At 31.8% G+C, this 14,459-nt stretch overlaps 1 protein-coding gene across 1 annotated transcript in view; it reads right to left on the bottom strand.

Annotated features, from left to right (window-relative positions):
- LOC139523550 (alanine--glyoxylate aminotransferase 2, mitochondrial-like) overlaps nt 1–14,054 on the bottom strand; it is a 31,971-nt gene extending 17,917 nt beyond the window's left edge. The window contains exons 1-5 of the mRNA XM_071317665.1: nt 13,918–14,054; nt 9,016–9,101; nt 6,603–6,787; nt 6,168–6,291; nt 4,184–4,278 (exon numbers count right to left, since the gene is read on the bottom strand). Of these exons, the coding sequence (XP_071173766.1) occupies nt 4,184–4,278; nt 6,168–6,291; nt 6,603–6,787; nt 9,016–9,101; nt 13,918–13,960 (533 nt within the window). The 5' untranslated portion in view covers nt 13,961–14,054. The remainder of the gene's footprint in view (nt 1–4,183; nt 4,279–6,167; nt 6,292–6,602; nt 6,788–9,015; nt 9,102–13,917) is intronic.
- Between the last annotated feature and the right edge of the window lie 405 nt (nt 14,055–14,459).

The raw sequence follows: 14,459 nt of genomic DNA, 5'->3' as shown, positions 1-14,459 counted from the left end.
AAGTCACCAAGGAATTAAATAAATTTAGGCTCTGAAGAGAATCGCTCATAAGTAAATATTCTGTTAGGATTTCATAAGCACAAAGCTTCTGATTTTTTTTACACAGCAAGTTTCTTGGATAACAGTGGAGGAAAAGTGTAGTAAAAGACAAATTCAGCAATTTAATTTGTATTTTTCTTAAAGTTTCACTTCTCTTTTATGCTGTTATTGATGAATTTATAAATTCAAATAATACATTGTGTAATGTATTTGTAAAAAGTGCATTTGGAAATCAAGATCACACACAAAAAAACATTATCACTGCAAAATAGGAAAAAGTAATTTCACAACAGGATTCATACATATATAAATTTGTCTATCTTGTTTCTGTGGTAAGTTACAGGATATTACATCTGACTTCTTTAAATAGTATAAAATTGTATAATGGTGTTAAGATAATTAAAATTGTTTTATTATTTAAACTCATAAATAGGATACCTCAGCTTTTAATCTTCATAATTAAACTCACTAAACAGACAAGAACTAGATTTGTTGAGTTTCGTAAACATTGTTTCTGATACCAACATAAAAACCATATGCTCTGCAGGGTGAAGCTTTATAGGATCACAGAGGTTGAACCCTGAACAGTTGGGGCAAGTATGGACACAACATTCAAGCTTGATACAGCTCTAAATTTGGATTGTGATTAAATAGTTGACACAGCAAAGGTTTCTGACACAGAATGAATGTGGTCTAATGAATTTTGTTTTGTTTTTTGAATATAAAAAATATTTGAAGAAAAATTCTTTTTAATTTCTGAAATCTGAAATGAGAAAATTTTTACCGCCCACCCCTCACAATTTTTTTTCAACTCCCCCAATTCTTTTTCCGAAAACAATCTCAATTCAAATTTCTAATTAAGTTGGCAACAATAACTACTCATTTAAATACATTATAAAGTATTAAAATATAAGATAACTTACAGTCATGGTTAAAATTAATATTAATTAACAGTAACTTCTAACTAGAGGCTCTTAAGAGCCTGTGTGCCACACCTTGGTCTATTTTCATATTTAACAAAAGACACAGAGGAATCCCTCATGACAAAATTGTGTTTTGGTGATGGTGATGTGTTTTTAGATCTTACTTTACTGAACATTCTTGCTTCTTACAATAATCTCAATTTATAATGAACTTGGCCCATTAGTTACAGAGGAAAATATTTTGTTAAAATTTACAAAAATTTACAAAGTTTACAAAATTATTAAAAATTGACTATCAAGGGCAAAACTCCTTAAGGGGTCGACTGACCTTTTTGATCATGTTGACTTATCTGTGGATCTTACTTTGCTGTACATTATTGATGTTTACAGTTTATCTCTATCTATAATAATATTCAAGATAATAACCAACAACAGCAAAATTTCCTTAAAAATTTCCAATTCAGGGGCAGCAACCCAACATCCAGTTGTGGATTCATCTGAAAATTTCAGGGCAAATAGATCTTGACTTGCAAAACAATTAAACCCCATGTCTGAATTGCTCTTAATGCTTTGGTTTCAGAGTTATAAGCCAACATCTACATTAAACCCCTATGTTCTATTTTTAGCCATGGCGGCCATCTTGATTGGTTGGCAGGGTCACCGCACACATTTTTTAAACAAGATACCTCAATGATGATTATGGCCAAGTATGGTTAAATTTGGACCAGTAGTTTTAGAGGAGAAGATTTTTGTTAAAGATTAGAAAAAATTATGAAAAATAGGTAAAAAATGACTATAAAGTGCAATAACTCCTTAAGAGGTCAACTGACCAATTTAGTCATATTAACTTATTTGTAGATCTTACTTTGCTGAACATTATTGCTGTTTGCAGTTTATCTCTATCTATAATAATATTCAAGAAAATAGCCAAAAAACAGTATAATTTCCTTAAAATTGCCAATTCAGGGGCAGCAACCCAACAACCGGTTGTCAGATTTGTCTGAAAATTTCAGGGCAGATACGTCAGATTTGCTCTAAATGCTTTGGTTTCAGAGTTATAAACCAAAATCTACATTTTACCCCTATGTTCTATTGTTAGCCATGGCGGCCATCTTGGTTGGTTGGCCGGGTCACACCACACATGTTTTAAACTAGATACCCCAATGATGATTGTGGCCAAGTTTGGTTTAATATGGCCAAGTAGTTTCAGAGGAGAAGATTTTTGTAAAAGCTTACGACGATGGACGACAAGTGATGAGAAAAGCTCACTTGGACCTATGGGCCAGGTGAGCTAAAAATAAATTTACAGCAACACATCTCAAGCAAAGCTCCAGATAAGCTTTGTATTTGCGTGATCACGCAATACAAATAATTAACAAGAGGCTCTCAAGAGCCTGAATCGCTCACCTTAAATTTTTTGCTTAAATCTTCCATGAATGATTATTTTGGGTTTTCAATTTATATAAATGGTTCTTCGATTCTGTCTTATCTTCTTCAAAAGCAAAAACAAGAGTGGACACACTGAAATGTCTCGTTTGTCTCGTGTTCATAATATAATTTATGATGAAAGTATAAAAAAAACATTATATACCCCAAGCATTACATTATTGCTGTTTACAGTTTATCTTCATTTATAATAATAATCAAGATATTAACCAAAAACAGCAAAATTTCCTTAGAATTACCAATTCAGGGGCCGCAACCAAACAACAGGTTGTCCGATTCATCTGAAAATTTCTGGGCAGATAGATCTTGACCTGATAAACAATTTTACCCCATGTCAGATTTGCTCTAAATGCTTTGGTTTGTGAGTTATAAGCTAAAAACTGCATTTTACCCCTATGTTCTATTTTTAGCCATGGTGGCCATCTTGGTTGGTTGGCCGGGTCACCGGACACAATTTTTAAACTAGATACCCTAATAATGATTTTGGTCATGTTTGGTTAAATTTGGCCCAGTAGTTTCAGAGGAGAAGATTTTTGTAAAAGATAACTAAGATTTACGGAAAATGGTTAAAAATTGACTATAAAGGGCCATAACTCCTAAAGGGGTCAACTGACCATTTCGGTCATGTTGACTTATTTGTAAATTTTACTTTGCTGAACATTTTTGCTGTTTTATACAGTTTATCTCTATCTATAATAATATTCATGATAATAACCAAAAACAGCAAAATTTCCTTAAAATAACCAATTCAGAGGCAGCAACCTAACAATCGGTTGTCTGATTCATCTGAAATTTCAGGTCAGATAAATCTTGACCTGATAAACCATTTAAAGTCATGTCAGATTTGCTCTAAATGCTTTGGTTTTTGAGTTATAAGCCAAAAACTGATTTTACCCCTATGTTCTATTTTTAGCCATAGTGGCCATCTTGGTTGGTTGGCCGGGTCACCGGACACAATTTTTAAACTAGAGACCCCAATGATAATTGTTGCCAAGTTTGGTTCAATTTGGCCCAGTAGTTTCAGAGAAGATTTTTGTAAAAGATAACTAAGATTTACGGAAAATGGTTAAAAATTGACTATAAAGGGCCATAACTCCTAAAGGGGTCAACTGACCATTTCGGTCATGTTGACTTATTTGTAAATCTTACTTTGCTGAACATTTTTGCAGTTTACAGTTTATCTCTATCTATAATAATATTCATGATAATAACCAAAAACAGCAAAATTTCCTTAAAATTTCCAATTCAGGGGCAGCAACCTAACAACGGGTTGTCCGATTCATCTGAAAATTTCAGGGCAGATAGATCTTGACCTGATAATTAATTTTACCCCCATGTCAGATTTGCTCTAAATGCTTCGGTTTCATAGTTATTCCCCAAAAACTGCATTTGACCCCTATGTTCTATTTTTAGCAATGGCGACCATGTTTGTTGATAGATCAAAACTTCGGATAAAATTTATAAACAAGATACCCTAAGGAACATTCAGTTGAAATTTGGAAGTATTTGGCCTAGTAGTTTCAGAGGAGAAGATTCTTGAAATAGTTTACGACGACAGACGACAACAGACGACGACAGACAACGACAGACGACGACAGACGACGGATGCCAAGTGATGGCATAAGCTCACTTGGCCCTTTGGGCCATGTGAGCTAAAAAGTTCTGGATCAGCCACTTAAGTGTACCAGTATACATTCTGGCAATTAACAATGTTTACATGAGAGAGAGAGAGCTTCAAGTGTACCAGTATACATCCTGGCCATTTACATGTTTACCTGAGGGACAGAGTTTCAAATGTACCAGTATACATTCTTGCCATTAATAATGCCAGATCATTAGCCTCTGATCCACTATTAGTAAAATACACAACCTACAAAACAGTATATAAGATAAATTTGATTCATTAAACCTTTGAAACTTGTCAGCTATGCATTTTGACAGACTCTGACAAATATCACCTGCTTCATACCCATTTTTTCATATGTTAATGTATCTAAGCTCATGGAATTTTCTGAGTTAAGAAAACATTGGCATGCAGCAATTGTAATGTACTGTTAACCAATTTTTAGATTTTCAGCTCAGCAGATTAAGGATGTGCTTAGGTGAGGTTTTGGAACTAGTGTCAAATGTTCAGACTCCTTGGTGTTTTTCCATACAATACAATGTAAAATATTTTGCCCCATAACACCCATTTATTTTTTCATATAATACTTAATAGCTCATGAAAGGTCATTTACCAAAATTTTAGAAGATTCTTGATTTTCTTTCTTTTGTTTTCAGATCCAAATAATACCAATACCAATATAAGGTTAAAGTCCGAGTCAGCTTTTTCCCGCCATAATTTAAATCTCAAATATCTCGAAAAGGAGGTCCATGACCTATCAATATTTTTAGCTTATGTTTATCCTTCACGGATGTTCTACCGGCTTAAAGTATCAATTTTAAATTCTTTATTTATTAATTTTCACCTAACCTCACCTAAGTACATCCTTAAGTGTGTTTAGTTTGCTTTTGTTACCTACATGTATCCTCAGTTTTAACATCATCTAGTATTGTTTCACTTGGATCAGTGTTAATGTTGTCTTTAATAATAATATAAAATAGTGTTTTGTGCTTCTTATAAATTGATATATATATTGCATATTCTTCTATGAAATTAGAATGGGGAGTACTTAAAAAAAGCTTATGATTTTAATTGCATGTCATAGCTAAAAACTTTGCAAAGGGCTTGATTTTATTTATCAAATCTAAATATTTTTAAAGCTTCACTGAAAACTCTAAATAAATTAATTCACTGTTGTTTTTTTCATTCAGTAAATTCAATGTTAATGTTTTATCTTTAAAAGTAAGTGTGGCCACAAAAGACAACAACACTCAAATTTTCACCGCATGGTATTGGTTAAGTCGACATGTTTCGCCAGCAAGTGTGGCGTCTTCAGGAGTAATATATAGTTGAAATAAAACAGTGAAGTACACATTTTGCGGTTATAGTGGTTAACGGGAAGTAATGTTACAACGTTATTGATAAAATTAGAAAGTGTAAGTGAAAAATAACAAGAATGTGTCCAGTAGTACATGGATGCCCCACTCGCACTATCATTTTTCATGTTCAGTGGACTGTGAAATTTGGGTCAAAACTTTAATTTGGCATTAAAATGAGAAAGATCATATCATAGGGAACATGTGAACTAAGTTTCAAGTTGATTGGACTTCAACTTCATCAAAAACTACCTTGAAAAAAACTTTAACCTCAACTTCGCATTATCATTTTCTATGTTCAGTGGACTGTGAAATTTGGGTCAAAACTTTGATTTGGCATTTAAATGAGAAAGATCATATCATAGGGAACATTTGTACTAAGTTTCAAGTTGATTGGACTTCAACTTCATCAAAAACTACCTTGAAAAAAACTTTAACCTGAACTTCGCATTATCATTTTCTATGTTCAGTGGACCGTGAAACTGGGGTCAAAACTTTAATTTGGCATTAAAATTAGAAAAATCACATCATGGGGAACATGTGTACTAAGTTTAAAGTTGATTGGACTTCAACTTCATCAAAAACTATAGATCACTGAACTGATGAAAAAAAAAAACAGTACTTTTACTGTATCAGCTTTATTAATATCATATACCTTAAGATCTCCTGGTTGTTTAGCTTTATTAATATCATATACCTTAAGATCTCCTGGTAGTTTAGCTTTATTAATATCATATACCTTAAGATCTCCTGGTAGTTTAGCTTTATTAATATCAGTACCTTAAGATCTCCTGGTAGTTTAGCAACAAGTTTCTCTGCATATTCATGGATGGCAGGATGAAGATATATATTAGTTGTATGCCATAGTTTTCTCATTTGTTTCTCTGCTGCTTGTGTAACTTTACTTAGAAAGAATGAAGAGTTATATATTAGTATCTCTGCTGAACAATGTTTCTCTTACCAAAAACCAACTAATATTAGCTAAAAATAGTATTGAAAAATTTAGAAATGGCATTATAAATTCTAAGAGTATATATTGTATGCAGCATTTTATGAAATCATAATATACAAATTAACATTTTGGTTTATATGACATTTTTAACTCATATTGATGGTTAAGCATGACTACCAAGTCAAAGCGAATGTTACTTAATAACAGTAAGATCGTCAAAATTTCCATACAGGTATGATGCATAAATGTTTGTTGTAACTTACGGGTGACAATGTCCGACACTAACAGTAACAATACCAGCAAACAAGTCAAGGTATCTCTTGCCATCGATATCCCACAGCCATTGCATGTGACCCTGGTTTATCATGACTGGTTTCTTGTAGAATGTCAACAAAGCTGGGGTCAGGTTCTTACTTCTGACCTTCATTGCATCATCATAGCTTATTCCCTAAAAGAGGAGCACAAATGTTATTTAAGTATAATCATGACATCAAATAAAATTGAGAATGGAATTGGGGAATGTGTCAACAACCTGACTAAAGGACAGAAAACAGCAGAAGACCACAAATGGGTCTTCAACATAGCAAAGCGGGCTTCTGGTAGGTGAGCAGCTTGACCCTTAAAAAAATGTTTACCAGTTTCAGTGAAAATTGACGTCACACTAAACTCCAAAACATATTAATGAACTAAAACTAAAAAAATACATACAAAACTAACAAAGGCCAAATGCAAGGTACAAAGAACTGTTGATTATTTTTGTGGGTACTAATTGGCATGGATTGTGGAAAAGTTCGTGGATATTAGATGTTGTTCACCAAGTCTGCATACAAGCATACAGAATGTGCACTTTGTTAAACATTTAAATTTGTATTGTACCTTAACACATAAAATCTTTGAACATTGGATATCTCATGAATACATTTATCGATCCACAGTAATTCATGTGATAAATAATTTTATACTTGAGTTGTCATCACATGATGTAAGATAAAAAAAAATATTATATTTTTGTCTGCATTCTAAATTGTTTGCTATTGACATATATATATTGATTTAAATTTAAGTACAACCAAAGTTTCAGTCTCTACATATTTTTGTTAGAGACTAACATTATTGAGTATCTATAAAATATCTAAGTAATTAGTATATTTCATTAATATTTAATTGCTTAACATGGAGCTAAAGATTGTTCACCTCAATTATAACATGCATAATTAATGACTACTGTCAAAGATAGAGATGATGCAAAATAATGCAAATAAAGCTATCAATGCAGAGACAATAGAGTTTTGATTGCATTTCATGTAATCCTTACCCAAAAATCTATATTTTGTTATTAACAACTTCCTGTTTGATTTAGCCTATGAAATGTTTTGATTCTATTGGCACTGATGAGTCTTTTGTATATGAAATGCTTGTATGGCATAACATATTACCTTTTTTTTTAAATCTTACTGAAACGGTCACTTGAATTCACATTTGTGATTATGGACTGTGACATGATACTATTTTGTTAGCCAAAGGGTAACTTTTAGTTTCAAACTATTGATTCAAGGGCGGATCCAGCCATTTTAAAAAGAGGGGGTTCCCAACCCAGGACAAAGGGGAGAGGGGGTTCCAACCATAAATCCCCATTCAAATGCATTGATCATCCAAAAACAAGGGGGGTTCCAACTGAATCTGCCACTACAATTATTAATAAAATGCTTCGCTGAGCACAGCCTTATACGACTGCAGAGGTTGAACCCTGAACAGTTGGGCCAAATTTGGACACAATATTCAAGCTTGATACTGTCTGAATTTGGATTGTAATCAAATTTTTGACATAATATAGGTTTCTGAGACACACAAAAAATCAAGATCTTACAAATCTATTGCACAATACTGTGGTATAAAAGATTTTTTCTTGAAACTTTATAAAAATTTTGAGAAAAAAAATTGAACCCCTTAAAAAAAATTGGAACCCCCCAAAAGCTTTTGAATCCCCCCTTGGATCAATAACCCCTCACTGGTTGCCTGCCTTTCCTTTGTAGTATGGAACCTTATAGTACTATTTCAGAGAGATCCATACACTTAAACACAAGTTATTATCTGGCAACTATATATATGCTAGTTTTTGGCCCTTTTTTGGCCCCTAATTCCTGCATGAATGGGGCAATAACCCCATAATGAATCCAAGCATTCCCTTTTTGATATGGAACCTTGTGGTCAATGTCAGATAGATCCATACTCTTACATACACGTTATTGTCCAGAAACTACAAAAAAGCTTGTTTTTGGCCCCTTTTAGGCCCTTAATTCCTAAACTGTTGGCACCATAACCCCCAAAATGAATCCAAACTTTCTACTTGTGGTATTAAACATTGTGGAACAATTTCAGAGCAATTGAAATACTTATACACAAGTTATTATCCTGCAAGTAGAAAAATGCTTGTTTTGGGCCTCTTTTGGGCCCCTAATTCCTAAACGGTTGGGACCATCATCCCCCAAATCAATCCCAACTTTCCTTTTGTGGTATTGAACCTTCTTATTCAATTTCAAAGAGATCCATTCACGTAAACTAAAGTTAATGTCGACGACGCAGAGGATGCAGACGACGACATCATACAGCTATACGATCCAAAAAAACTTCTTGCGGTCGTATAAAAAATAACACTGCTATTCATAACATAAGTACCTGGTACTTCTCTGGTACAAAGTCACATGGTGGCATGGATGGTTCGGATGATGAACAACGTATTGATCCATAGCTAAAAGTTCTACCTGTAACATATGAAGGTTTAATTATTTATACAATATGATTTAGATAATTTCTAAGATGTTCAACACGCATCTCCATATTATATCTGTGAGAAAAAAAACTTTTCTGATTTTGATAGACATAAACCCACTGGGTTGTATGGATTTCATTGTTTTTGTACTTAATATCTTCGTTTTCTTTCGATGATAAATAATTCATATAGAAGCATTAAAACTGGCCCTAAGACCCTGATAAATTAATATTTCTTTTAATCTGACCATAATACTTCAAAATTTCCATAGATATAGTTGTGCTGGAACTTTTATTAATACAATTTTTTCGCACATCATGCCCAACAGAAATTTATAAATTATACATTAATATTTGTGTTGTAATGCCACTTATTTTAAAATATAACAATTTTTAACAACAGTATCAGAGAGATAATTCAACTGATGTAAACAAAAATAAACTGTTATAACAGAGATATGTCTCCCTTTTTAGTAACTTCGATAATACAAAATAATGAAATGTTGAAATTAAAATAGCAACACTTTAACATTTTTATAGTTTTGCAAATATTCAAAGTCAGCGAACCATTACTGAAGGTACATGGCCAAAGAATCTCCATGGTAATGAGATGTGCCAATACAAATACAACTGCATACCAATATCTTTGACTTACCACTAGTGGTTCACCATAAATTAGACCTAATCACAAACTAATACATTGTTGACGCTGCCGTCGGCGGTGGCGGTGGCGCCAACGCCTGAATCAGCATACCTATGTCTCGCTTTTTGACTGCGTCAAGGGAGACAAAAACCTGATTCAGTATGTATATATACAATCTTATATATAATTATCTTGCATACCATACACATATCACAAAAGCAATGTGAGTATGCATATACTAATGATTCTAACAAGGGAAAAACTTAAAACACGCTTAACCTTCTGAGGTACACAACTGTATATATAAACATGTCTAAATGGAAAACAACCTTCAAACCTATATATATATCTTTTATATAATCATGTTCTTTTGTTTTTATAATAATATAAGAATGGATTTTTTTTATGTATGTGTACAGCTATTAACTTAATATCAGCCACACTTGTATGTGTATTATAAAAGCTTGAGTTGTTCTTTGTAATAGTAATTAAACTATTATGTTTAAAATATTAATTTGTTCTCATAAAAATTAACCTAAGTCAAGCAACTACCATAATGGAAAAATACTTTTTTATACATAATGTACTTTGTTTATAACTTTATTTCATAAGGACAGACAACAATTTATTTACAATAGGCAAACGGTCAATATTAAGGACAGTAATGGTTACCTCTTGAGTAATAAAGATATGTGCCATTTGATCTCTTATGAAGAGTTGTCTCATTGGCAATCATACTACATCTTCTTATTTTTTTAGGGAACTTCACTATTATATAACTGAAACATCATTGATTGCAGAATAATTATTGCAGAAATTAAGGAAATTGAAAATTTCATTTAGTATACCGAATACACATTAGAAACCATACAATTTTCATGTTCATGTTTTTGCTCTACATTAACTTAATTTCCTAACTTTCTGTGTCAATCTTTCATAATTTCCACTTGTTTAGCATACCTGACATACATTTAGATGAAATCCGTTTTATGTTATGGTAATTTTTATATCACCCAAATCAAATTTTTGAAGAACACCTCATTATGAACAAATCTGAGGATCCTGAAAGTTTATTAAAACAGAAATTAGAAAAGTCCTTGTAAACTGAGTAGATATAAGAAGATGTGTTATGAGTGCCAATGAGACAACTCTCCATCTTAGTTACGATTTGTAAAAGTAGAGGATTATAAGATCTGTATTTCCATACAATTGTGACAGAATTTGCATATTTCTTTTCTCTTTAACAATAAAAAAATTAAATGATAAACAATCAATTTTAATCTTCTTAAAAGATAATTTTTATCAAAAGAATTGTAAGATCAAAATTAAGTCTGTTTTGAAACTTCTTAAGTAAACAGTATACAGGATACAAAAGTGACTTTTTAAGTATGCGCTTCAGGGTGACAAAAGGATCATTTCAGTACGAAAGGGTTAAATAAAAAATATGGTCATGCTTCACAGAATTTAAAGAAACTTTAATAATTTGTATCACTCAAGAATTAAATAAAATATTTCCAATATTCATTAAGAATTAAAGTTTTCACAATTTTTGTCACATCTGAACCATCTGGTGTGAAAATTGATCCTTATAATTCTGACATATATATTTCAAACAAATATTAAATTCAATATTTTAAGAAATAAAATATTTTTTGAGTACAAAACTGGATTTCGATTATCTTTATCATGTTTATTGAGGTAAATTTAAATGTTCATAAACCTTCATCATTTGTTTATATGTAAATTCAATTTGAGAATTTACATAAAAATGTATATTAAATTCAAGGGAAACAAAAAAATGCATACCTAGTCGATTTTCTTTCATTATTAATTTGAAAGCAGATGTACATCTATTCCTAAACAGTGTTAAAAACAAGAGGGTATGGATTGGGTTTACAGAATAGCGAATAATGGGGAAACGAATAAAAGAATGGTAAAAAATAGTAAAAAAACAGCTGGGAAAAATAAAAAAAAATAATGAATAATGGGTCAAAAATATAAAAGATGGAGAAAATGGGCTATTTAATAATTCAAGAAACCGAAATGAGAAATCCCCATACATATCCTCATAAAACTAATTGCATGGTTAGTCATGTTATATAACATCCAAGGACTATAATACTAGTAAATGTGTACTAAAGTCTAAGTGATACAAGCTGATAAAATCACAAATATTCTGTAGGTAATAAAATCTTATGATTATAAATAACTCCTGTGTAATCAAGTATTGTTCTTTAACCCTTTCCTTCATAATGACAGTGCTTGGTGCCACCATCTTTCCTCCATAATGACGCCTTTTGGCGCCTCTGTGGTACCTCAGTTGAAACGCTTTGACTACAAAATATCTGCATCGAACTTTTAAAAATGTATCCAATATGAAAAGGAAATTCATGAGAATATCCAACTTAAATTTCTTTGATGAAATATTCATTTTTACAATGCATTAACACTTTAAACCTGCTGATTTTTTTTACTGAAAAAAAAATCCATGAAGGAAAGGGTTAAAGAATGGTGTATTTTCTACTTAGTAGCAAAATAGAGAAACCATGAAATGATTTGATTGTTGATGTTTTTGACACCAAATTAATGTCAATAAGTCATTGACCTGTATTACCGAAGCATAATTTTCAATACAAAATTGCTTATATCCACATTTTGTCCACCAGGTCTTGAACCCAAGACCTCTGTTTTACCAGGCAGCTTGCATGTCGATTGAGCTTAAGAAGTACTTCCTTAGCTCAACTGCTTACGGCTCACTAAGTATCTACATGTACCACATTTACTAAGAGAAGCAATCCTGTCACAGACCAATAGGCCAAGCACTGATAATAAGCTTATTATGAGGTTGGTTGACGCAGTCTTCGGACTGGGATGAAAATTGTTCAGAATGATTTGTTTTTATGATGCAAAAGATCATGCAAATGTATGTGTATGAAATTAATATTCTTTCACATTATTGTTTGTTAATTCAGTAGTGTTTCAATATCTTTTAAAGGTCAGGGTTGAACCTCATTTTGGGAAAAGTTTTTTTTCTTGTTTCTGACCTAAATGTCACTTTTTAGTATCAACATAATTAAATGGTTCCAACTTTACAGCACACAAGATAAACATTTAATATCTCTTCTGTGCTCAAGGCCAAAACATTCAAAATACAAACTTTGAAGAGGTGATAATTTAATCAAAAGATACCAAAACTAAAGAAAACCTGGTCAGGGAAACAGAGCTATGGTCAGGAGATACATTCGATCCTAAATTCAAAATGATTTCAAAAATTGTATAACAGCACAGAGAGAGGTTTGAAAAGAGCCATTATTTGGCCGCTAAAAATACAAAAATATTAAACTTATTCAAGACTTTCATAATTATGTCAGTTTTATTGATAGATGACCAGGTAAATATATCACTTCAGTACAGAAAATTCTATTGTAATATATATATATACAGTACATAACAGTCACTTTAAAGTTCTAAACATGTTGACATTTATGTGATATTTGACCTAATAAGACCATAGAATAGTACTTGCACAAACATGACAAAGTGTATAAACAAAGAAAATTAATTAGAGTAGTTAAAGTATCGGCTATGTCAATAAAAGCTCAAAAATCTGCAGATAAGTTGAATATAATTATGGCGGACACCTCAGATTAAGTGATTCATATTAATCTAAAAGTTTGCATATGAGACTTTTGTCATGGCAATGTATCTATGATTATTGGAAACAATAAAGTCTAATTAATTTTATTATACAAAAAAATAAATGATTTGTCCCTGAGTTAAATGTACAAAAATTTGGTGAGTGGGTTTAATTAATCAATTGATTGTTTTGGAGGATTTTAATCCAACTAAAGATACATGCAGTTACTTAGCAGGATGGATATGTGCAAATAAGGGGGGGTGTTTAAAGACTTGTACAAAATGTACATGACTATTTTTTTCAAGTGATAAATTGTCTGCATTCATATAGACATGCGTTGACATACATTATATAATATATCGGTCAGGTAAACATGTAGAAACTGCTCTGATTTCTGGATAACATCATTTGTAAACCGTTTTCTAAAAATAACAGTAATATGTTATATACTTCTTAATTACACGATATGCACAATAATAATGTACTATATCATGCATTTATCAAACGTTTTCATAGTATTGATACTTACGTCCAAAGCACAAAAACTGTGCAGGTATTTTGTGTATTGCCATGTTTCAACAGCTGCCTGACCCAGTTGTTATGAAAATGATAACTTATTGTAAACAACCAACATGCTTAAATTAAACACGCCCACTAAATGGGAGGTAACACTGTTACACTTTTTAGCGGGAAATTATCCAAATTACAGAATCTGATTTTTGTTTTGAGATATATTTATCAGTGTTACCATCTGATCTATGAATGTATTTATGTAAACTCCTTTGCCTTAGTAATAAACTGCCCATTGAAACGGGCAGATTTTTAAATATTGATAGAACTGAAAGGCATTGTAATCTTTGTAATGCTAATGAACTTGGTGATGAGTTTCATTACTTATTCAAATGTACCTTTTTCAACAATGTTTTTAAAGAGCAAGGATTTGTATAGTAACATTACTAAACATGCTAAACAAATCCTTGGTAAGAGCTAAATTTTTACCTTTAAATAATTACATTAGATGTATGTTTCACTATAATACGTTATTTTGATTGGCTAACTGTACATCACGTG

The sequence above is a fragment of the Mytilus edulis genome, chromosome 5 (genome assembly GCF_963676685.1).
Source record: "Mytilus edulis chromosome 5, xbMytEdul2.2, whole genome shotgun sequence".
In the NCBI taxonomy this organism is placed as follows: Eukaryota; Metazoa; Mollusca; class Bivalvia; order Mytilida; family Mytilidae; genus Mytilus; species Mytilus edulis.
This window is presented reverse-complemented; position numbering and strand designations above follow the sequence as displayed.